The sequence below is a fragment of the Manduca sexta genome, chromosome 28 (assembly GCF_014839805.1).
Source record: "Manduca sexta isolate Smith_Timp_Sample1 chromosome 28, JHU_Msex_v1.0, whole genome shotgun sequence".
NCBI lineage: Eukaryota > Metazoa > Arthropoda > Insecta > Lepidoptera > Sphingidae > Manduca > Manduca sexta.
Window position 1 is genome coordinate 10,493,378 of NC_051142.1, and position 22,442 is coordinate 10,515,819.

General features: G+C 38.1%; 1 protein-coding gene and 1 long non-coding RNA gene across 7 annotated transcripts in view; both read right to left on the reverse strand.

Moving 5' to 3' along the window:
• Positions 1–260: 260 nt before the first annotated feature.
• LOC119191038 lies at positions 261–5,757 on the reverse strand. The gene is made up of 2 exons (XR_005113352.1): positions 5,627–5,757; positions 261–547 (listed from the first exon to the last, which is right to left on the reverse strand). It is a non-coding gene; the product is annotated as an uncharacterized LOC119191038 (long non-coding RNA).
• A 3,136-nt stretch (positions 5,758–8,893) lies between these two features.
• The window catches only part of LOC115445526 (mediator of RNA polymerase II transcription subunit 12), a 29,337-nt gene continuing 15,788 nt past the window's right edge, over positions 8,894–22,442 (reverse strand). The window contains exons 29-49 of one of the 6 annotated variants that reach the window (XM_030171822.2): positions 22,139–22,253; positions 21,775–21,816; positions 18,741–18,926; positions 18,570–18,657; positions 18,097–18,260; positions 17,651–17,774; positions 16,722–16,834; positions 16,358–16,511; positions 15,586–15,830; positions 14,964–15,159; positions 14,459–14,539; positions 14,166–14,305; positions 13,738–13,840; positions 13,133–13,231; positions 12,784–12,919; positions 12,315–12,433; positions 11,974–12,077; positions 11,411–11,690; positions 10,924–11,220; positions 10,712–10,789; positions 8,894–10,556 (exon numbers count right to left, since the gene is read on the reverse strand). In XM_030171822.2, the coding sequence (XP_030027682.1) occupies positions 10,350–10,556; positions 10,712–10,789; positions 10,924–11,220; positions 11,411–11,690; positions 11,974–12,077; positions 12,315–12,433; positions 12,784–12,919; positions 13,133–13,231; positions 13,738–13,840; positions 14,166–14,305; positions 14,459–14,539; positions 14,964–15,159; positions 15,586–15,830; positions 16,358–16,511; positions 16,722–16,834; positions 17,651–17,774; positions 18,097–18,260; positions 18,570–18,657; positions 18,741–18,926; positions 21,775–21,816; positions 22,139–22,253 (3,071 nt within the window). In that variant the 3' untranslated portion in view covers positions 8,894–10,349. Of the gene's footprint in view, positions 10,557–10,711; positions 10,790–10,923; positions 11,221–11,410; positions 11,691–11,973; positions 12,078–12,314; positions 12,434–12,783; positions 12,920–13,132; positions 13,232–13,737; positions 13,841–14,165; positions 14,306–14,458; positions 14,540–14,963; positions 15,172–15,585; positions 15,831–16,357; positions 16,512–16,721; positions 16,835–17,650; positions 17,775–18,096; positions 18,261–18,569; positions 18,658–18,740; positions 18,927–21,774; positions 21,817–22,138; positions 22,269–22,442 lie in introns of all 6 variants that reach the window. The other 5 variants (XM_030171817.2, XM_030171819.2, XM_030171818.2 and 2 more) reach the window with 5 other exon arrangements.

The window sequence follows — 22,442 nt, forward strand, 5'->3', positions numbered from 1 at the left end:
CCCTTCTCCCCGTATTCCGGAATCATTAGCTAACGACTTCTTGGATAACCTGGCTCCTCCGTGGGTTCCTCAGGAGTTTATTTTGAAACCAATGTCTATATCTATCTGCAAAGATGTTGATGACTGGTCGGCCTTAAAATTACCATTTCACATTGACGAATTAAAAGGTGTTGTCCAGAATACTGTAGATTCTACTCCTGGATTTGATGGCATCCCATACTCTTTATATCCCATCTGAGTGATAGCGCTCTTCAATACTATCTTCTTCTTCTTCTTCTTTGATTACTGGCGACGAGCTTGATTATGAAGCTATTCCGCCAATGTCACGTTGTTTCAGACTGCAGATTACTGAGGTATTAATCTGGGTATTAAAGTTGAATGTCTTTATGATGAAGACTTTTGTTAATGGGAGAAGATAAACGAAGGGGATTTGACAGTTCCATAGAGAATATAACCACTACGTTAAGACAGTTTTTGAGTGACAGTTGACTCTCTTTTTTTCCCCTCGTAGCGTATTGAATTGATGTTTTCCCCAAATGTTAGTGATCTACAACAACATGTATATGATAAGTAGACATCACGCATATAAATATGATTTCAAACCAATAAATAAATAACACCACATGCATTAGATATAACTAAACGTACAGAAACATTTGGCACTTATGACTAAAAAGTTAGAAAGGACTTTAGACTTAGACAGTTACCTATGTTATAACTTTATTTTGTTAATTTCTATAAATTTACATAGCTGTCTAACAAAGGGAGAGTCTACTAAGGAGAGGATACACTTGAAACTAGTGGGCGGGAGACGTTATCAGGAAGAATATTATATAGGGATATCGTAATTTGGGACAATTAAAGAATAAATGATCGGCGCTTCCTTCCAAGCCACATTCACAAAGTGAATGGTCTCTAACCCTTAATTTTGCCAGATGAATCGGGGTGCATGCATGGCCGAAACGAAGACGACAGATAGTGGAAATAGCAGTTTTGTCCAATTGACGGAACTTGAAAACCATGGTTTGACTGGGATATCTGGAACAATGTCTCCATAGTATTTTCCCTTCACCGATTTAGATACCCGCCACTGCTCATTCCATGTGCGAGTTAGTCGAGTAAGGGACAAAAGACATAAGTCTTGGCTGAAGTAATTGTAGTATTCCAAGGAACCACTCTGAGTCGCAAATTTTGCACAGGAGTCCACAGTTTCATTGCCATGAATCCCTTCATGACCCGGAATCCAGGCCAGTACTATTTTAAGGTTATGTAGAGCACACTCAAACAATGTCTGTCTTATTTTCAAGGTAATAGGGAATTTAGATTTGGAGCGGAATGGATTGGACATTATGGCCTGAAGACTACTTAAAGAGTCGGAAAAATTATAGATTTATCTAATTTATGCGATTGGGCAAATCGAACAGCTTCAAGTATTGCTATAGATTCTCCTGTAAATACAGAGGTACAGGAGGAGATTTAAAAGAAAGTATGATGCGTGAATTAGGAATCCAAACAGCCGAACCCACGCACGCGTCATCTGATAATTTAGAGGCATCGCAAAACATTGGTAACCAACCCTCCCATTTTGAATTCAATATCTCATTAAAAACAATGTTTGCCTCAATTGTACCTTTATTTATGCCGAAATTGAGAAGGACGGATGGTTTAAAAATTAGGGCCTTATAAGGAAGGGAGTACAAAGGACTAAGTGAGGATTGGAACGTTGGGCAAGATAATTGAGAAAAACTGCGGAAACTAAGAAGAAGACAAGGCATGGACCGTGGATTACTTGGAAGTGACTGTGAAAGAGTTCTAAGTTTATCTAAAAGAGGGTGAGAAGTAGATTGAACAATTTTAAAGAAAAATCTGTCACACAGGTACTGGCGACGGATATGAAGGGGGGGTTCAACGCACTCCACTTGCATGGCATTGATAGGAGTAGATTTCATAGCCCCCATAATTATACGTAAACATCTAGCTTGTATTTTATCCAAACTATTCAAACCTGCCTTATTACAATGGTCTAGCAGAAAACAGCCGTAATCCAGGTGACTTCTGATAATTGCATTGTATAGCAATTTTGAGAGTAAGGATGTGACCCCACCAAACTCCAGACAGGGAACGCAAATGTTAATCATTTTTTCACATTTTTGGGAAATGTAAACGCAATGGCGGATACCAGTCATCCTCCAATCTAGTATAATGCCTAGAAATTTAGTTTGATAGACCTGAGTAATGACTTCGTCATCAATAAGGATTTTAACAGCGGGAATATTTCTTTTTTTTGTAAACAACACTGAATTGCATTTTGATGTTGATAGGGTGAGACCATGAACATTTAACCAATCACCCAGATATGCTAGTGCCTGGTTTAAGTCAGATTCTACACAGTGGATAAATTTGGAAGATGAGTAAAGTACGAGGTCATCTGCGTATTGTAGGACTTGACAGTAACTGTTCACCACTACATCAAGATCATAAGTATAAATGTTGTAAAGCAGAGGACTCAGTACTGAACCTTGAGGTAGGCCTTTCCAGACAGTTCTAGGGGTAAGAATGTGTTATTGATTTTAATTACCACTGATCTGCTCGTCATCAAATTAAATATGAAATGTACCATCTTCTCAGGGACACTCAGCTTTAGAAGTTTTCTCTGAGAACCGGAAGAAGAACATTATCATATGCAGAAGTGATGTCTAAAAAGACACCTAAAAGTACTTCTTTGTTTTGGAAAGAGCGGTAAATATCAGTTGTAAGAATGCTAAGACTGTCTAGAGTACTCATTCCTTTCCTGAATCCAAACTGCGTATCTGACAATTTGCCTGAGTTCTCCATGAACCAATCCAATCGATGTTTGAGCAAATGTTCTGAAATTTTAAGTAATATAGAGGAGAGGGCTATGGGTCTATATGAAGAAGAGTGAAGAGGATTTTTACCTGGTTTGAGGAGAGGAATAATAATTTGTGTTTTCCATGCATCGGGAACAACACCAGTTTCAAAAAAATGATTAATCAGTTTTAGGTAAAACTGTTTGCAGTTATCATTAGCTCTTGTCAAGAATGAATAGGGAATGCCATCAAGCCCAGGAGAAGAGTCGACAAGGCCGTCTAAAGACAATTGCAATTCTTCAAACGAAAATGGGGATGCTAGGGGGTGAGTTGAAGGAAGAGGAGGATATAAGAGGGGAAGACAGGAAAAGTCTGGGACTGAAGGAGGGGCAATTTTAGAAGCAAATGAGTCGATCCAAGTGGAAGGATCATTGGATGGGGTATTAGAAAAATTACGGGCAGATCTAAACCTTTTATTTGACTCCAAACATATGATGAAGGGAATTTGGGTGACAGACTTTCGCAAAACCGCATCCAACCCTGCTTTTTTTTAAGGGATAATAATCTGCGGGAACGGGCCGACATTTGTTGAAAAGAGATGAAATTCTCTGTCGTCATTGAAGAGTTATATTTAATTTCAGCTTTGTGGCGTTGGTGAATAATGCTCGTGCACTCTGCATCCCGGGGAGAAGGGATTTTGAAGAGGAAAATTAAGTGGGACGGAGATAATAATTGGAAAATGGTCACTGCTAAAACTGTGGGGACTTATTTCCCAATGTAGTAGAGACGCAAGAGATGCAGAACAAATGGATAAATCTACAACACTCTTTGGATTCTGAGAAGGGTAAACACGACGGGTAGGAGACCCATCATTGATAACACAAAAATTAAAATCATCCAATATTTCGAGAAGAGGAAAGGAGACACGGTCACACCGATAGGACCCCATGATGTATGGTGGCAATTAAAATCGCCCATGATTATAATAGGACTAGGAAGGAAGATAAAATAGAACGAAGTTCAAGGAATATGAAGGAAGAAGGATGAGGGATGTAAATAGAAACAAAAGAAATGTTAAAACACCTCACAGCCACGACATTAAAGTTTTGACTATGAGGAGGAACAGCTAACTGGGTATAAATGAGGGACTGACTTACAAATAAAGCACTTCCCCCATAGCCATCGTCCCTGTCATCCCGAAAACCTGTCAAACCCGGGGACTCGAAAATGAGAGCCAGGGACAAGCCAAGTCTCGGAAATAGCAAGGATAGATGGGGAATATTTAGAAATCATAAGAGAAATTTCATGATTCTTATTGCGGATACTCTTACTGTTCCACTGAAGAATCTTTATTGGATCCATTGTTAACAAGGGAAAAAATTAATTGTAATTTATTGGCAACGTTGGTCGGTAAGCAATCAGAATATGTGGATATAATAGTGAATACTAGATTTATAAGACCTTCTAGAAGGTTACTTTCTGGGAGAGAGTCATCTACAGGAGTATTCAAAGCGCAGCCATTTGGTTGTGAAGAGGCAGGATCAGAAGTAATATCAGAATGTAACACTCTATTATAGCTCTTACCTAATGGGGCTCGGGATCGAGGGGAGGAGAAAGTAGTTTTATTGTATGAAGAACGTTCAGGAGGTGAATTATTGGGTGAAGGAGAGGCATATTAATTGGGGAAGATAGATTAGGAGCAGCTTTGATAGCTTGTGAATAAGAGTTATTAGGTTTAAAATGGGAGGATGCCATGTCGTAAGACACATTGTCCCTAGACATGAGCATTTTTATATTTTTTTGTCTGTCATGTTCAGGACAGCTTTTGTGTGTGGCAAAATGACTACCAGAACAGGAAGTACATTTAGCAGATTGCATGTCCACCGAGCATGAGTCACCTGGGTGTGGAAGAGAACATTTATAACATCTAGTTTTTGACCGACATTGGTTTTTAATGTGACCAAAACCGCAGCAGTTAAGGCATTGAATTGTGGGAAGTATATATATATCCACAGGAAGAGAGTTATAGAAGTAATATACGTAAGAGGGTAATTTTTGTGACAGAAATGTAATTACAATAGTTTGAGTTGGTAGCCAACTAGGAGCACCATCTGTAATTACCTTTCTGCTGAGTCGTCTCGCTTTAATTGCTTTACCACATCCATCTGGAACTTCTATGTATTTAATGAAGTCATCCATGGAAACCTCAACAGGAATTCCTCGAACTACTCCCAACCGGGTCACATTGTATGAGGGGATTGAAGAAACATAATTATTGAGTGATAAAGTAGGATTAATTAAAAAATTATTTGCGTCAACAGCAGTAAGAAATTCAATAGAAATTCTGTTGCGACCCACTTTTACCCCATTTTTCATTATGTTTGGTATTTTATGCTTGAACAAAAACTGGCCAAAATTAATGGGTCTGATGGTCGATCCAGATGAAGGATCAGTTTCAACACGAGACACATGAACGATAAATGGTCCTGTGCTTGAATCAGGGTAAGAACTCAAAAGTTCCTTGTAACTTGTGTGAGTGAATGAGGTTTGAATGGAAGGGCATTCAAGGACCGGTTGTGCTGAACTAGTTTTTGGTAGGGATGATTGTCTCCGAGGAGTCATCGCTTTGGCGTTTATAGGCCGATTGTCTAGCCACACTAGTATCAGGGTGCAGGGAGGAAATAACATCCATAGCAACCGTTTGGGAAATATCCGGGGATCGGGGGTCCGGAGGTGATATGTCCATTGTTACTATATGAGATAGTAACAAGGACTAATTAATACACAAAAACACTTACCGACACCACTAAGAATATACAAAACACAATTCAATAGGAATTATAGTAATATAGAGATTTCCTGATTTTTTTAAAAGGTTTAAATACAGAATCCCACTGACTCGTGTATCAGCTACCCTCCAAAAAAAAAAAAAAAACCAATACTATCTTTCATTTATTAATTTTATAATGTCAACAGGAAGCATTCCCCCAATGTGGAAACGTCATATTGTGTTGCCAATTCTTAAACCTCACAAGTCTCCAACCGATATTTCCTCATACCGACCTATAATCCTATCCTCAGTCTTAATGAAACTGGCAGAACATTTAATTAAAAATCGGCTTGATTGGTATGTTGAGAGTAGAGGTTTTCTGGCAAATTCCCAATTTGGCTTTAGAAAAGGAAAAAGTACTTTGGACTGCCTCAGCATTTTTACCACAGACATCCGCATGTCTTTTTCAAAAAATTGTTCTACGGTAGCTGTATTCTTAGACATTAATGGCGCTTACGATAATGTATTACCATCTATCCTTCAACTAAAACTACAATCCCTTCAAGTACCATCTAATCTAACGCATTTAATTTTAAACATTTTAAATAATAGATCAGTCAGTATTTTGTCATCAGAAAACCAGTTCACCCGACACGTTTGGAAAGGTTTACCGCAAGGATCAGTGTTAAGCCCCTTGTTATATAATATTTATGCCTACGATTTAGAATCTTATATTACTAATGGCGTTAAAGTTTTACAATATGCAGATGACTTGCTGTTATATTACTCTTCCGATTCAATTGAGCACGCATGTTCAGTCCTTAATTCTTCATTAATTTCCTTATCGTCATGGCTTTTTAAAAATGGTTTAGATCTTTCCCCATCAAAGTGCGCATCCGTAGTTTATACCAAAAAGAGAACTCTACCTACAATTAATATTGTATATAATAACATTCCAATTCCAGTTAAAAGCGCTTTTAAGTATTTGGGTGTTTTTATTGGACTCTAAACTGTCTGGGACTGCTCACTGCGATTATGTTGCTAACAAAGTGGAGCGTCATATAAACATGTTACGATGTCTTAGTGGAGTATGGTGGGGTGCGCACCCACAATCTTTAAAAACTTAGTATATAACGCCATTATTAGAAGTATTTTTGATTATGGTTCATTTGTTTTGAACCCGGCAATATAAATGCTTTTAAAAAATTAGATCGCCTACATTCAAAATGCTTACGCATTATATCAGGGGCAATGAGATCAAGTCCAATCAACGCCCTGCAAGTTGAATGCGGTGAATCTCCTCTTTTTCTTAGGAGACAATTTCTTTCAGATAAATATTTATTCAAAATTATTCAGTTTTCAAACCATCCTCTCATTCCGCTACTAGAATCACTCCGAATGCATTACCTGAATAAACCATCTCATAAATCTCTTCCGTGCATAATAATAAGTTTTCATAAATTTCTTGCTATTACCGCGCCAACTTACTGTTATAACCGGCTCGCTATATATAACAATAGCTTTAGTTCATTAATTTTCACTCCTAAAATATTTTATAATTCTATTGATAAAAATCTGGTAGTGCTAGGGCTGCATTTAACGAAATCCTTGCTGAACGTTTTGAGGGTTTTCACCACTTATATACAGATGCTTCCAAAATAGGCCCACTGGAATGCGTTGGGATTGGTGTTTTCCACGCACAATTTAATATTGTGCAAAAAATTAAACTTCCTATGGAATCCTCTGTTTTCACAGGAGAATGTTTGGGTATATTAAGGGCCATTGAATATATTCTTCTATTTAAACTTGATAAAGCAATTATTTTACTGATTCCTTAAGTGCTCTTCAAGCAATGGCTAAATTCCCTTTAAAAGTAATAACACTTTACCCCTTATTATACAAATAAGAGAATTGGCGTTCAAGTGTCTTTCTAATGGCATTTTGCTTCATTTTTCTTGGATTCCCAGTCATTCGGGAATCGAAGGAAATGAGAGGGCGGACACTCTTGCTAAAGAGGCAGTGAATTGCGGGGACTTGTTCCCATTTAAAAATTATAGTCAAGACCTTCTATCTTTACCAAAAGCTTATCTTTATAAATCCTGGAGAGAAGTTTGGCTCTCCAGTATCAAATTAAAGGGCCGTTATTATGCCAATATACAACCGGATGTGACATTAAAACCCTGGTTCTTTAAGGCTAGGTTTAGTAAAGTTGAGACATCTATTCTAATTCGTATGAGACTTGGCCACACATGCTCTGAGGCTCATCTAGCTAAAATAAACATTTTAAATAGCCCCACCTGCCCATGTGGTGCAGAGGTGGGTGACCTTAATCACATCCTGTTTTCCTGTCCTCGTTATGACCACTTACCTTTCTTCCAGTCCCTATTGCGTCGCTCAGTTCCTTTACCTTCCTCTATTGTTTGTCTTCTTCACTCTAATGACATGTTAGTTTACCAATGCATTACATCTTTTATTATTAAAAATAATATTAAACTTTAGATATTTTCTTTATATTCTTTCATTCATCATTACAATACAAATTTCATTAATCATTACAATTCATTAACGTAATTTTTATTATTTATGTTTAACGTTATTTTTATTATGTATGTAAACCAGCCCATCAACTCCTATCTGTATATGTATGACCTATTTCTTTATATTTTAATTCTTAACCCACTTGATAGTATTTTATTACCAATATATCTTCCTCCGAATTGATATCGTACAACATTCTTATGGTTTCCCAACCTTTGTATCCTATGTTCCTATCCTATCCAAATAACTTGACATTGGCTAAATGCATCTAAACTGCGAAGCCAAAAAGGAGAAAAAAAAAAAAAAAAACCATTGACATTTATATTAGAAAGCTGTCTTTTTGTTAGTATGGGTTTTAATATTGCAAATCTTTAACATGACATTGTTTAAAATGAATATGTGAGAGTACAGAACACTTTTTTCGTCTTGTATCTATTCTTTTGGTTAATCATTGGTGTCATTTTTCTTTCTATATGGGACTGAATTTGCTAAGAGCGCTTTGCAAAGAGAATTATAATAATATATTTGGGCGCTTTGCTTTCAGCAACAGTCGAACACGAGAATTCATGTCACTACCATAGATAACTCTAGATTGTTATTAGATAGTAGAGATTATTAAAGTTTTGGCACCATTTAATATGTTTGTTATATTATGTACTGACTGTAACATCCAAGACACAGAGCTAAGTAACCATTACATTGCGAAATCTCTATAAGCTTATTGCAGTCCAATGCTTTGGGATAATTAAAATACATCTTTATCTAATTACTTATATTTCTTCTACAAATGGTCCTATATACAACATACAATTGAAAGTAAGCTTAGAAACAATAAGTTTAAAAAACATATTCGATTTGTCAATAACTAATAAAAACACATATTTAGAAATTAAAGGAACACAAAAAATATTCCGAAGTCTTATAACCTAATCCATAATTATAATCATCAATAGAACATGGGAAAATATTACTTAAAACTATAGAAAAATTGATAATTTCTGTATAAAAGAAACAAATTATTAATCTAATCTTAAAATAATGGCCAATACACAATGATAGGCCCCATATATAATAATGATGAACCACAATGCTGGATGCACAGTTAAGGGCTAAAAACACATATTTTATATAATACACAATTCAGATTTGCGTATACAGAAATTAATCAGTGTAGCCCAATATGTATTTTTAAAATCTCTGAAGTTCGTTGCTATGTGGTTCATAATGTACCTCGACTAAAAAGCATCAGATAAGTAGTATAAATAATTTAATACATAAGTAAATTATATTCATAGATGTTTTGGGATCTCGTCGTTGATTTCATTATAATTGATATAATAATAATTTCCCAAATAAAAATTGGAGTAACACCTAAACGTAGATTACGAATGCATAATATTGTATGCTTCTACCGCCGTTTTCAATCAACGATACCAATCATTTGTCTCGATGCATCACAAAAATGAATCAATCAGAAGTTTTTTTTATTGGATTTTGATTGGTTGATTCTCGATATCAAAAACGAAGTTTAAAAGTAGTATCATCTATTGAAAACAGCTGAAAAACGTTGAGAACGCGCAAAGGTAACAATATATGGTGAGATCATTTTATTATATCATTGGCAGCAAATTAAAAATGAATTTATTCATGGGTATTGCAATAGATAAAATTAATTGCATGTGTAAATATTAAAGGGCTATTTTAAACGCAGAAAAATAACGACCATAGATCAAAAGCATCTACACTATTTTTTTTAAATATTTACACATCTTATATATCCTTATTGATGTTAGATGAAATGATTTGTGGTTGGGATACCCAAATGAAATTGCAATTGAAGTTTAAATTAACACCTAAATAAATTATATAAATAATGATGACTACTTTATTAAATTGTAGTCTATAGACATAAAAAAACAATTTGTTTTGCATTGAATTGTTTTTATACCCAGTAAGGGCCCGAAAAGGCGATAACGCACAGCTCTTCTAATTTTGTCTAAAATAGATCCATTTTACGATCCATGCTCTTTTTTGTAACATGGAGATATATAATATAGTTTATGGACGTGTTGCCGGATTTCAAGGAAAGAAACGGGACTGAAAAAATTTTTCGTCCATCCGTTTGTTTGTCCGTCCTCTCGCTATTTCATTCATCCAAAACTTAAATTGTCATTAAGTAAATTATTTATTGAGATTGCTCATTTGAGTGCGTGTTAGTAGGGCGGTTGGTACTGCTGGCGCTGTAGGTGCTGGACGAGCGGGCCCTGCTGTTGCTGTTGCTGCTGCATGGCGAGCATTTGCTGGCGCATGCGCTGTTGCGTCATCTGCTGCTGATACTGCGCGCTCTGCTGTGGCTGTATGGCGCGCGGATACGGCGGCGCCGGTCCGCCCATGCCGCTCATAGTCACGTTCGGCGCTTGCTGCAATACGGCAACGTCAATTTAAAATAATTTTAGCAAATTTTAAATATTATAAAGTGTACTGAAATTTGGGAAAAATAAATCCATCATATATCCTTTTACTGGCTAGTTTTTTTTGTCCAAGTTTATGTTGTGTTTGGTAACTTTTCACTGACCTGCATGTATGGCGGCCGCGCGCTTTGGCGCTGCTGTGCCAAATAAGCCTCTTGACTAGCGCGACCACCCATCATATTCTGAAATATAAATAAATTTTGAGAGTAATTATATAGTGTACTGTAACGACTAAACATTTTAAATAAGACTTTCTTAGTTTGCAAATTATGACTTAACTAATTTTATCTAACAAATACGCGAATGATCAACTTGCCTGTTGGAATGATTGTTGTCCAGGAAAACCTCCCATACCGTTGCCTCCCTGTGGGCCCATAGAACCGCCTTGCCCGTTCATACCTCCCATACCACCTCCCTGGCCCATTTGGCTCATCTGTGCCATTGGCTGACCCATTTGGCTCATCCCTTGGTTCATTTGGCCCATTCCCTGGGGTATTTGACCAGATTGTCCCACTGCCTGGCTCATTTGACCCACATTTTGAGCTATAGGATTCACTCCTTGCGCCATTGGGTTGACTTGTTGGCCCATCTGACTGACACTTTGACCCATGCCCTGAAAATAAACAAAACGATGTTAAAGAATTAAATAAGATAAAGAATGGATTAAAATAATATGAAGTCTTATTTAATCCGTTCTAGCCACAATGTTGTGTGGTGAAAAAAGAGCGAAATGTGATTAGATTAGTGCAATGAGGCGCTTTAATAGCAGTATAAAGTCAGAAACGGCCCTTAGTGTCACATACTTGATTCATCATTTGCTGCTGTCCGCCCTGCATCATCTGCTGTCCGTAGCCGCCGTATCCCTGCTGCATGCCGCCGTACTGCCCACCGAACATCTGGCCGCCCATGCCGCCCATTTGGCCGGCGCTCATCTGTCCGGCGCTCATTTGTCCGGCGCCCATTTGTCCGGCACCCATCTGTCCGGCGCCCATTTGTCCACCACCCATTTGTCCAGGAATTTGTAGGCCACCCATCTGAGTCATCGGTCCCATGCCGCTCATGCTTCCCATAGGGTTCATTTGCCTGTTTGGGACAAGTTTCGTTTTAGTATTAAAACTTTTATCTAAAATCTTACAATGGCACCGATTATAGTGTATCTTTGAGTTGTTATATCGAACCGTTTGAATATGTTTTACTTCAATAAGATACTGTTTTACATGTTTCCAGTTAATTTCTTTTTATATTTGAGTCTGACTTTTGTATTTGGTTGGCTTATGTAGAGATCTCAATTCCCACTTAGAAGTTGTGAAACAACCTCTAATATGTTAACAAGGGATATAGTATGTGGTGATTTATATATACTTACTGTGGTTGCATAGTACCCATTTGATTGGGCTGCATTTGCCGCATGCCGCCCTGCCGCGGTGGGAATGGACCTCTGTGGGGACCACCTGGGTAGCCACCGCCTCCCTTCAACGGTAAAATTAAGTAAGAATCATACAAACTACACTATTATTATTATTTGTTATCCAGCAGGCAGTTTGTTTAACTGATTTGCTCGTATGCTGCAATTCTGGAAACCGTTTTCACTTCCTAGCAAAATATTTGTCAAGTTTGTTCTTATCTGCTATTTCAGAACGGTAAACACTGTCTTATAGAACAAGTGACAACTGATAAAAATATTATAAAAAAACAAAGGTGTTGTACCTGCATTTGCGTCATTTGGTTGCATACGTTGGGCACACGTTGTCGCAACATGTTGCTCAGAGCTTGCTTGGAATGCGTGTTGGAAGGTGGCGCCACCGCTCGGGTATTCACTCCAGCGGCTGTTGTAATTTACAATTGAAGAATTAAATCAATTATATTATAATTTGTGTATTTAACTTTATGCCAGCCGAACTGTAATAATACTTTGAGAGTTTCTCACCTCACATCCACCACTACAACTCCTGTAAGCCAGGATCAGCAGTGGCACGCATTTTATGACACCGAGCAGTGAAGTTCGGCGAGTCTCAGGGAAAACTAATTTGTCATTATCGCGCAACGAAATTAATCAAATAGAAAGATGGGGAGGAGTTGGAAATATTATTTGTCCACGGGTTATAACGAGCGAATGTTGCTAAAAACCAAATTATATTATATTATAGTTGGGTCAATGGTAAGAACATAATGTAACCTGGCGGGTTGTAGTAGTTCTGTCCGGGCGGCGGGAACCACTGCTGCTGCTGGTGCATGAACTGCGGCTGCTGGGGCTGCTGCGGCGCGAGCGCGCCCGCCGGCCCCGCGCCCGCCGCGCCGCCCGCCACGCCCGTCTGCGGGCAATATTATATCACATCCCACAACCATCTGAAACTGTCGTCGGCCAGAGTGTGGAACTGACCTTCGCAACACTTTCAGATAGGTTCATTAATGCTCTTGTACGACAACTGGCTGTTCATAAATCGATTCTCCCTGATTTTGAAATTCATCATATCATGAATGTTCATGTTCATGATATGATGAATTTTCTTATAAACTTTACTTACAGGCGTGGTTGGTTTCATTTTTTTAGCATTTTTACACGAAGACGACCGCGACCTGGACTTGCCTGCGCCGGTCGGGCTGGAGTCGAGGCTGCCGCTATCCTGTTAATATATAAAGTATAGACTTTAATAATAATAGTGTTAGGGCCTGTTTTTTTATTATCATTCATTTGTTGCACAGATTAGAGGTTTAAGGCGTCTGCCAACCCACATTAAGCCAGCGCGGTGAACTAACATTTAAAAATCCTCTCAGTAAACGAGATCCATGTCCAGTGGTAAGGTAGTATTATATGATACAAGACGGTTATAAATTAGGGCGTGACTTTTGTATTTGGTCGGATTATCTACATATTTATGTGAGGAGTAGCATTAACCGCTATTTTCAATAAACGAACCCACCTGTTTTATTTCGATCTATCTCAAAACTAAACGAGTCAAAACAAAGTTTTTTTTGTCATTTTACAAAAGAGGTATTTTGATTGGTACATTCGGAATCAGATTGAAGATTGAGATTGGGATCGGTTATTGAACACGGCTGTTAGTTCGAAGTTGTAAAATAGACTTTAAGACATTTATGTTTTTTTTTATTTATGTTCTTATATTCGCACCTGTTTACTGTCATTAGTTTCAAGGTCTTCTGGCGGCAAAGGCAACGGCTCTAGGTAGTAACTCAGCGGCTTCACCAAACTGTGCGTGTGGTACTTCAATAATCTAAAACGAGAACATTATTTATTCTAAAATAGTTTAAAACAGAATTGTTTTTTCATAACTAGGGGGCGCCACACGGATGAAGTCGATTTTTAATAATGACTTTTGTATAAATTTTAGATAATTTCAATCTATAGTCAAGCAACATTACTACAAGCGACATCCACCGAGCTAACACTATTTATTTTTAAATATTTTTCACGATCATTTGTTAGGTCTTGAAATTGCGTAACCAACTTAATTTACGAATTCCATTATAAGCCATTGTTACAATATGAGGTCATGAGGTGATTGATTAGAGTATGAACGTATAGGTAAAGTAACTAACCTGTGAGCATTTTCATAGGTGAGCGGTTTCCTCTCGATCTTGATGGCTCCGAACCAGGCCCAGGAGAGCGGCGCGGGGTTCCGTCCGCCCTCCACCAGCTCCCACACCGACACGCGTTGTTTGTCCGTAAGTCTCAGACCCTGACATAAATATCGTTGTCATCGATAACTTTCACTTTTGAATACGGTACGAAAGAATAAAAAAAATAGGAAATATTTTGACTTCCTAATAACGAGCTACTTGTGATATTGATGATATGAAAATAAATATACATTATTGCATTATATTGTTACCTGTTTTTTATCGCTGTCGAATCCTGTGATTTTGTTTCCTTTCTGATCGACTAGACATCCGAGAGGTTCGCACGCGATCACCTGTAAAATACAAGTAGGTGTCAACCAAACTATGTTTCATATTTATAAGTAAGTCGCATGGTCTGTTATTGACAATTGCGTCATTAAATTTTGAACGTAAGCGCCTGCGAATAAAAACGACCAAGGCGGCTAAGGAAAGGTAAACATACTGTAATATTATTTTAAGTACAATAACAATAAAAAATATCCTACAAAGAAAGAAATAAACAGCGTTTTTTTGGGATAAAATCCGTGAAGTCATAAATGAAACTATATCTCTATGAAATATGTAATGTAAATCATCTCTATCAATTACTCCGATTTGATTCCGATAAGGATAAACAACAAAGAAAAAAAAACTATATTTAATACGATTATAATTAAACACGATTTAACAAAACCCCCATTGCATTTACGAGACTAAAGATGTTTATGTTCTCAATACCTCTATAATGGTGTTCTTGGAGAGCGGCAGGAGTTGTCGTACGCACTGCACGGAGGGTCCGTGCCGGTCGCCGATCTCCTTCTTCAGTTTCTTCATGAGGTTCTGGTAGTGCTTCCTGTTGTTGTCGTCGCCTCCGTCCGCCAGCGTCGAGTGGATCAGAGTGGCAAGCATGTCGATCAAAGTGGTGAACAGGTTGCTGCGACACAGACTATATTAATTTATTGTAAATACACTGTCTGCCCGGCCACAAACAAATGCACACGTACGCATGTCCAAACCCAAAGCTGATTAATCATGTGTGTCAAGACTCAATGTCTGGGAAATCTAAGAACCTGCTATTTTTATTTTATAAGACACGGATGTTATTGACAAATGAAGCCATCACGTGAGCAATTTTGAAAATTGAACAAAGCGAATTCATCAGTACTCGTAATTCAATATCCACAAATCGAGCTCCTTTTTCATTCTTTAAATGGACATGCATTTATCTTTTGCCCAGCTTATTCACCGCAAACAAGAAATTGCAAAGATGTCATGCCAGAACTGTATCGAAGCGAAGATGAACCCGAGCGCAAACCCATGCCACACCTCACACCAGTACACCAGTGGGCATGGTAGTTACCTATTGTTGTACGCGTCGACGACCTGGTGCGCGACCAGTTGCGTCAGCAGCACGGCCCAGTCGGACGTGAGCTGGTATGAGCGGCGGATCGCATCGAACATGCCGCCCGCCAGCGAGAACCGTAGCTGCAACGCTTCCGGCGCCACCTCATCCTGCCATGTGTCGTTGCACGCGGAGCGCTCGTGGTCGCGCGCGTGCGTCAGGTAGTGTTGCAGTTGCGCGTGGATCGAACTCAGCAGACTCTCCTGTAAGTATAAGTGTTTATGGATTTCGACCACATCGTATCGAGAAAAAATAACGAATTTAAACTTTTAACAATAAACTAACCCCCTTATTCATAAACGTTTTTTATCTAACGACCGAGTAAGGGTGTGATAACAAGTCTGTTTCTCAGTGCTGACGGCATGGCAGTCTTCGCAGTGCGTAGACGTAGGGCCTTTGTGATTGGCTAATATTGAAATACAACAATAATAACCAATCACAACGGCCCTATGTCTATTTCTCAGTGCCATTGGGCACTGAGAAATAGGCTTGTTATCACAGCTTTACTCCGTCCTTAGATAAAAAACGTTTATGAATAAGGGGGTAAATGTTTGAAATAACACACTATGAGTAATTATAGTCTACTTTCTGTAAGGGGACGCCGCTATGAAGTATGAAGCACGCTACAACCCCTATGTAAAGTGAGGGGTTTCGTGCCGAGCCGAGACAGATATACGGGGGAATAGGAAGGATGACAAACACAGAGCAGTGCGTATAGCGGCGTCGTTACCTTCTGGTCGTCCTGGTGCCTGAGACAGGTGAGCACGAGCGAGAGCAGCGGTTCGTTGGCGAGGCGCACGGCACTGCCGCCGCCGCACGCGCAGCCGCCGCCGCACCCCGCGCCGCTCACGCCGCGCTTGCCGCCGCCGCCGCCGCTGGACGACCTGCCACCACAACACACACCATGTTTTGTAACGTTAACTATAAATACATGCCACGTGTCCTTTAGTAAAATATGTCTTCGTAGATCTCTGATGGCAATATCACTGAAAATGTAGTGTATGTAACATCTAATGTGTTCTAATACAAACAAAGCCATTTGAAAAACCTCACGACATAACGAACAAAACCTTATGTTAAATGGTTTATCTCACCCTTTATAGCTGGGACTCTGGTGGCTCTTGCAGTCGCGATGCGACCCGCCGCCGCCTCCACCGCCGCTGGAACAGTTCCCGCTGCAGCCCGCGCCCCATCCGCTCTCCAAGATCTGATAGGTACATCAAAACGTATTATTCGGTTATATAGCCTACTTTTGTTAGAACTATGATTTTGAACCCAATTATACTGTACTGTACATCAGTAAAGGGATTTGCTTAATACCGTCTTTGTAAAATGACTATGCCGTTATTTAAAGTGTAAATAAATAAATTTATTAACTACAGTATAATCCGTTTATTATGACTCTGCCTATATTGACCAACCTCTTATTATGACGTAATTACACTACAAAGTTTGGTTTTCATATAAGATTCTTTATAAAAAAGTCGAATATAATGACTTCCCTTACAGTGACATGTCGCTTATTGTGACCCCTTTTTAATAAATTATGTCCGGTTATAATGACCGACATGATTCTTTACGCCCTCGGTAATGTTCCTTGATTCCCGACGACGTTCGGCACGTGGCTAGTTTTTGTTTTGAATCTCAGTGAGCAATTGACATAGCGATGTCTTCTATACACAATAGTATTAGAGACTGTTTTTACAATAAAATAAAAAAACAAAAGCAGACAAAAATTACAGATTACTTACATTAAAAAATACAACTTTTATGTAAATACATAAATACATACATATGTACTTATTACGTGCAATTTTTATTTTATAAGTTACTATGTTTCTCTATTAAAGTACTTAAATACATGCATACTATTTACATTAAAAAAAATTTTTTTTCACATAACGCTTTGTATGACGTCCGCTTATTATGACGTGTTTGTCAATTCCTTTCGATGTCATTAAACGGATTCGACTGTACTTTGCATTCTTATTGACGACAAGCCTGACAATGCACATTGACTAACCTGCCCAGCTTGTTTGAGTACTCGGCCCTGCACAGCGGCAGGTAACTTCGCAACGAGTGGCGCTACCAGCCACACCGACTCCGACCACTTGCTAGTGGTCACAACGCCGCGATCGGTGCCCATCCTTGTAGAAAAAATCAATTTTGGGTTAGTCAATTCTAAGCTAGTGTAACTAAGGTAGTATATGTTCTCCAAGTAGGACCGTAAAACATAGCATGGACAGCATCGCAAGCGAATGGGACTAATTATAATTATATTTGAAGTTACTTGACAACGTCATAACTGTTATTATAATGACTAATGATATTAGCTTGGTAGGCGCTGGTTCGATATTATTTGTGATTGAATCTGGTGACTCTTCTCTTCGTTCAACAATATGACATTTTTTGAGTGGCAGCGGGCTGGCCGAGTGCGTGCGCATGCGCATGTGCGTGCGTGTGTGGTACCTGTCCTTGTCGGGCGGCGGCGGCGCGGGCTGCTGGAACACGTTGATGACGGCGCGCGCCACCGTGTCGAGCCACGCGCTCAGCTCCGCCGACCCGCTCGGGAACTGCTTGAACATCAACTGCAGGTCCAGCCACGACATGCGCAACGACCACTGCTCCAGGTTCTGAAACAATATCACCATCATATCATCAGCCCATATATATAAACACTCCTTACGCTTTTTGGAGATATGCAGACGGTTACACCACCCACAGTTCGCCAGGTAATAGGGAGCGTGTTTATTATCTACTGAGCACAGTTTCAGATTCCGGACCGACACTGAGACAAAATAACTCAGTATAATATGTTTAACACACCCGGAGATCGAACCCGGGTCCTTATCGAGACCACAATACAACAACCCCACTGATCCAGTTTTCACGGGGTACAGTTTTTTTTACACGAATTATAGAATACCAATAAAATCGATTACCTCTAAAAGTCGAGTGATCATCGTTTTCTGGTCGAGGTCGGGATGAGTGTGACTAGCTGAATCCGGATAACATATCATGTGAAGTAACCTGTAACAATACAAATTGCATTCGATTGTAAAAGTATTACAATGTATCAAAAGGAAAACATTTAATGCGCAATTCAATATTACCTTTGAGCCTGTCTCGGCGTCAGCATAGAGTCCAGTAGCATGTCAGGTTGGTACAGCTCGTCGGGGTTCTGCAGACACTTCTGCAGCACCCACTCCTCCGAGCAGATCTCGGCGAGCACCCTCCGCGCGAGCGACGCCAGCGACTGCGACGAGTCCAGCAGCGTCGAGCCCACACCGCCGCTACCCCTGCAATCACGTGTCTGAACCTTCGCGTGTGCTCTCAAGAATATGTCTTTATTGTCCTCGTCGACTATATATTTATGCTATACGGTCGATGGTTGTCCCTTCGCACATACGATCTTAGCCACATCTGTGCGGAATTTACGTCGATGAATGTCCGCCGTACGTAATACGACACGAAGAACTAACATCGAACGCTTGCTGTTGTTACGTTGCGTCGTTTACGTCAATTACACGAAGCACATTCGACGACGTAATTCCGCCAAACGGGAACCAGCACTTACAATTTTCCACTATATATTTGAATATACAGTTCGCTTCGCATAGCCACTGATAAATGTGTTTGTCCATTTCACAGAAACAGAATCATACATTTGTCGGCGGATATTAGGTACAGTTTGACCGATCCATCATGTTACTGTTGACAAATATATTCGTCCTTCTTGCACATACTGTTATAAATGTTAGACAGACAAGGACGGAAATATTTGCCCAGATCTATAGAAAGCACGAGCACAGCGGGTATTGTCACTACACGAGGACAACATTGCGCGGACAAAACAAGGTAGGGGTAGGAACTAAATGTACAAAAGGGTAAAATATTAAGAGATTATCTGAGAGTTACAAAATGTATAGGAGTTGAGTAATTGTTCTGGAATTGTACAAATTATATTTAGAGCCAAGGAAATTCCCATGTTTTGATGTTAATCGACATACCTAGAAAGTGTGAAAGTGAACTTTAAAATACATGATCGATGATGTAGTTGTATTGAAAACGTCAAAAAATGATGCCGTGCACCATATGTAATACGTATTTATAATTTTGGCGGTAAAGTTGTAGCTATGATACATATCTGTTACATTTAGTTTATTAGTATGCGAAATTGTCTAGAAAATTTAAACGTGTTCCGTGAGTCATGAAATCAAAACTTTAATTTACAGAAATTTGGGACTTACGGACTCTAATAAAATCTACAAGACACAAGCGGAATAGTAATAGTTGTTTAAACATTTTATGTTTAAAAAGACTAGATTTATCATATTTATTTATATATTTACATTTATTAACAACTTTTTTATATCGGTGCATTTATCTATACATACGTACGTATTTTATAAATAATAAACCGATCCCGGTTTGTCATTTGTATAGAATATTCATATTTTATACGTCAATTAAAATGTATACAGGTTGTTCTTGAATAAGGGTATCATTAATAACTGTTTGTTTGTTATTATTATAATTATTTATCAAACTTTATATTATACTCTTGAATAAGGATATCAACAATAATTGGTTACTTGTTATTATTATTATTTTATTATTTATTACACTTTATAAACACCACCATAAAGACGGACTTAATGCCGAGGGAATTTTTTATCAGACAACCTTTAGGTGGGGTCCACTGCATGGATTAAAGAAGGTGCACAACAAGAGAAGGTAGTGTACAAAACATCATACAATGAATAAATCCAATAATTTCAGATTCTTTTTCTGTATTCAAAATTCCGTGCCGTAATAAGGGCCGAGTCCATCGCCACATCGGGCACAAATTATATCTTTTTTTTAGGAACAGCCTGTATACGCAATTGGAAAATATTGGAATAATGTATAGAGAACCTTATTTAAAAGTTATTGCAATGTCCTTTCACTTATGACTATGCACATTAAAATATTTATATGCGAAGTTATTTAAATTCTAATAAAAATATAAGGAGAATATCAATATAGGATAAACTTGCAATTTAAACTCGAATAATAATTACTGAAAAGTACTATACATATTGTAGTATTTTTGTACACATGAACATGGAAACTTATATACGATATTATATTTAGTTGCCCCAGGTAATATAATTTTTAAATCGATGAAATATTAAATTTACAAATTCGTTGACATCAAAGTGAATTTAGATGGCATCTAATATTTGTGCAGTTACTTTAATAGTCATTCAGTGATAAAAATGTTTTAGTAAAAATAGATATGTGTAAATAATGTGTTAGTTTCTTTAATTAATATCAACCTTATAGGTTGAAAGTTTTATTTGATAAGTCAGAGGAGTGCTTGGCGATGGTTACGACACATTTTAGCGTACTTGGTACAAATATTATATAAATATTTATTAAATGAAACCTCTACACATAGACAAAATTGACAGTTGACAGAGGGGGGTGGCACAGAAACGGAGCACAGTGCAACATGTAAAATAAAATTTTAACAAAATCTATGAAACTGGTTGCTTTATTACATACATATTTAGACAACGTTTTGGTTCTCGAATCTAGATAATTTCGTATTTTATTTGTAATTATTTCCGATGTAATTAAAATCATTAATTTGCGATGACAACAGGACTGATTTGTTTCAGTTTCTGAAAGTAGTATGTAAAGTGTTTACGTATAATTTATAATAGGTGGTATACAACTTGCGACCACTACCACGCATTGGAGTGTGTTTTGAACGCAAGTGTACCTAAAGTTGTGTTCAAATGAATTCCCTACCACACAGTAGAGTGGTTAAGTTGCTTGTCGGCTATCATAGCCGCCATTGTACGTCAAAAAAGGTTTCTTTTTATCTATTCATAGTCGTGACTTTTTTGAGAAAAAAAAAAATAGTGCACTCTACTCCGTTCAGCGCGTATCGAGTTGACATCTGCAGATCATGTTCCAGTCAGGACCACAGAGGAATGAAAATGGAAGTAGCAAAACAACATACAGAGAAGCTAAGCGATTGATAAATCGTGACAATGATACGAGTATGTACACGTAGTATACTATACTCCACAGTGAAGCCATGTCCTGGATGTGCGACCGTGAAGGTAACTCAATATTAAAAAAAAACAAACAAACCTAGGAGTTCTATGGCCCCCACTCATCTCTGAATCTACCATCCTATGAATAAAAAAAAATCGCTAGTCAATTGTAGGTTCGGTGAAGCTTTGTCATTTTTAATATTCCTCGTAGACTATGAATGATCCTCGACACAAGTAGCCTATGTGAAATGAAATCTATTAGTCGCAAAAACGACAAAATATATATATTAAAAACTCAACAATGTATTGGTTCAAAATGTATTCATAAATCCAAAAAACTTACTTCATTTAATAAGAAAAAAATCCTTTATAAAATCGATTTACTAATTTAGCGCTACTTGAGTAGTCAAGGATCACGTGAAGTATATAGTTTTGTATAATAACATGAACTTTGTACTTACGACATCAGATCGAGCTGTGCGTCACTAGGAACTGTATCACTGGTACCCAAAATATGCGACAATTCACATGATTTTTTGCCCGATTTGCCACCATCCCGAGCTGAATCTCCGACCACTGTCAAGCAGAAAACTGAGTACATTGCGTCTTAATACTGTGTCCGAACTCGCCAATCATAAAAAGTTATTCATTATAACTAGTTAAAAAGGAGAGGTTATAATGTTGTTTTCTTTTTAATTTTTTTTACTATATCTTTTTAAATACTTACATATTTACTATTTAATTTTTTTTGTTAAACGTTTGTAT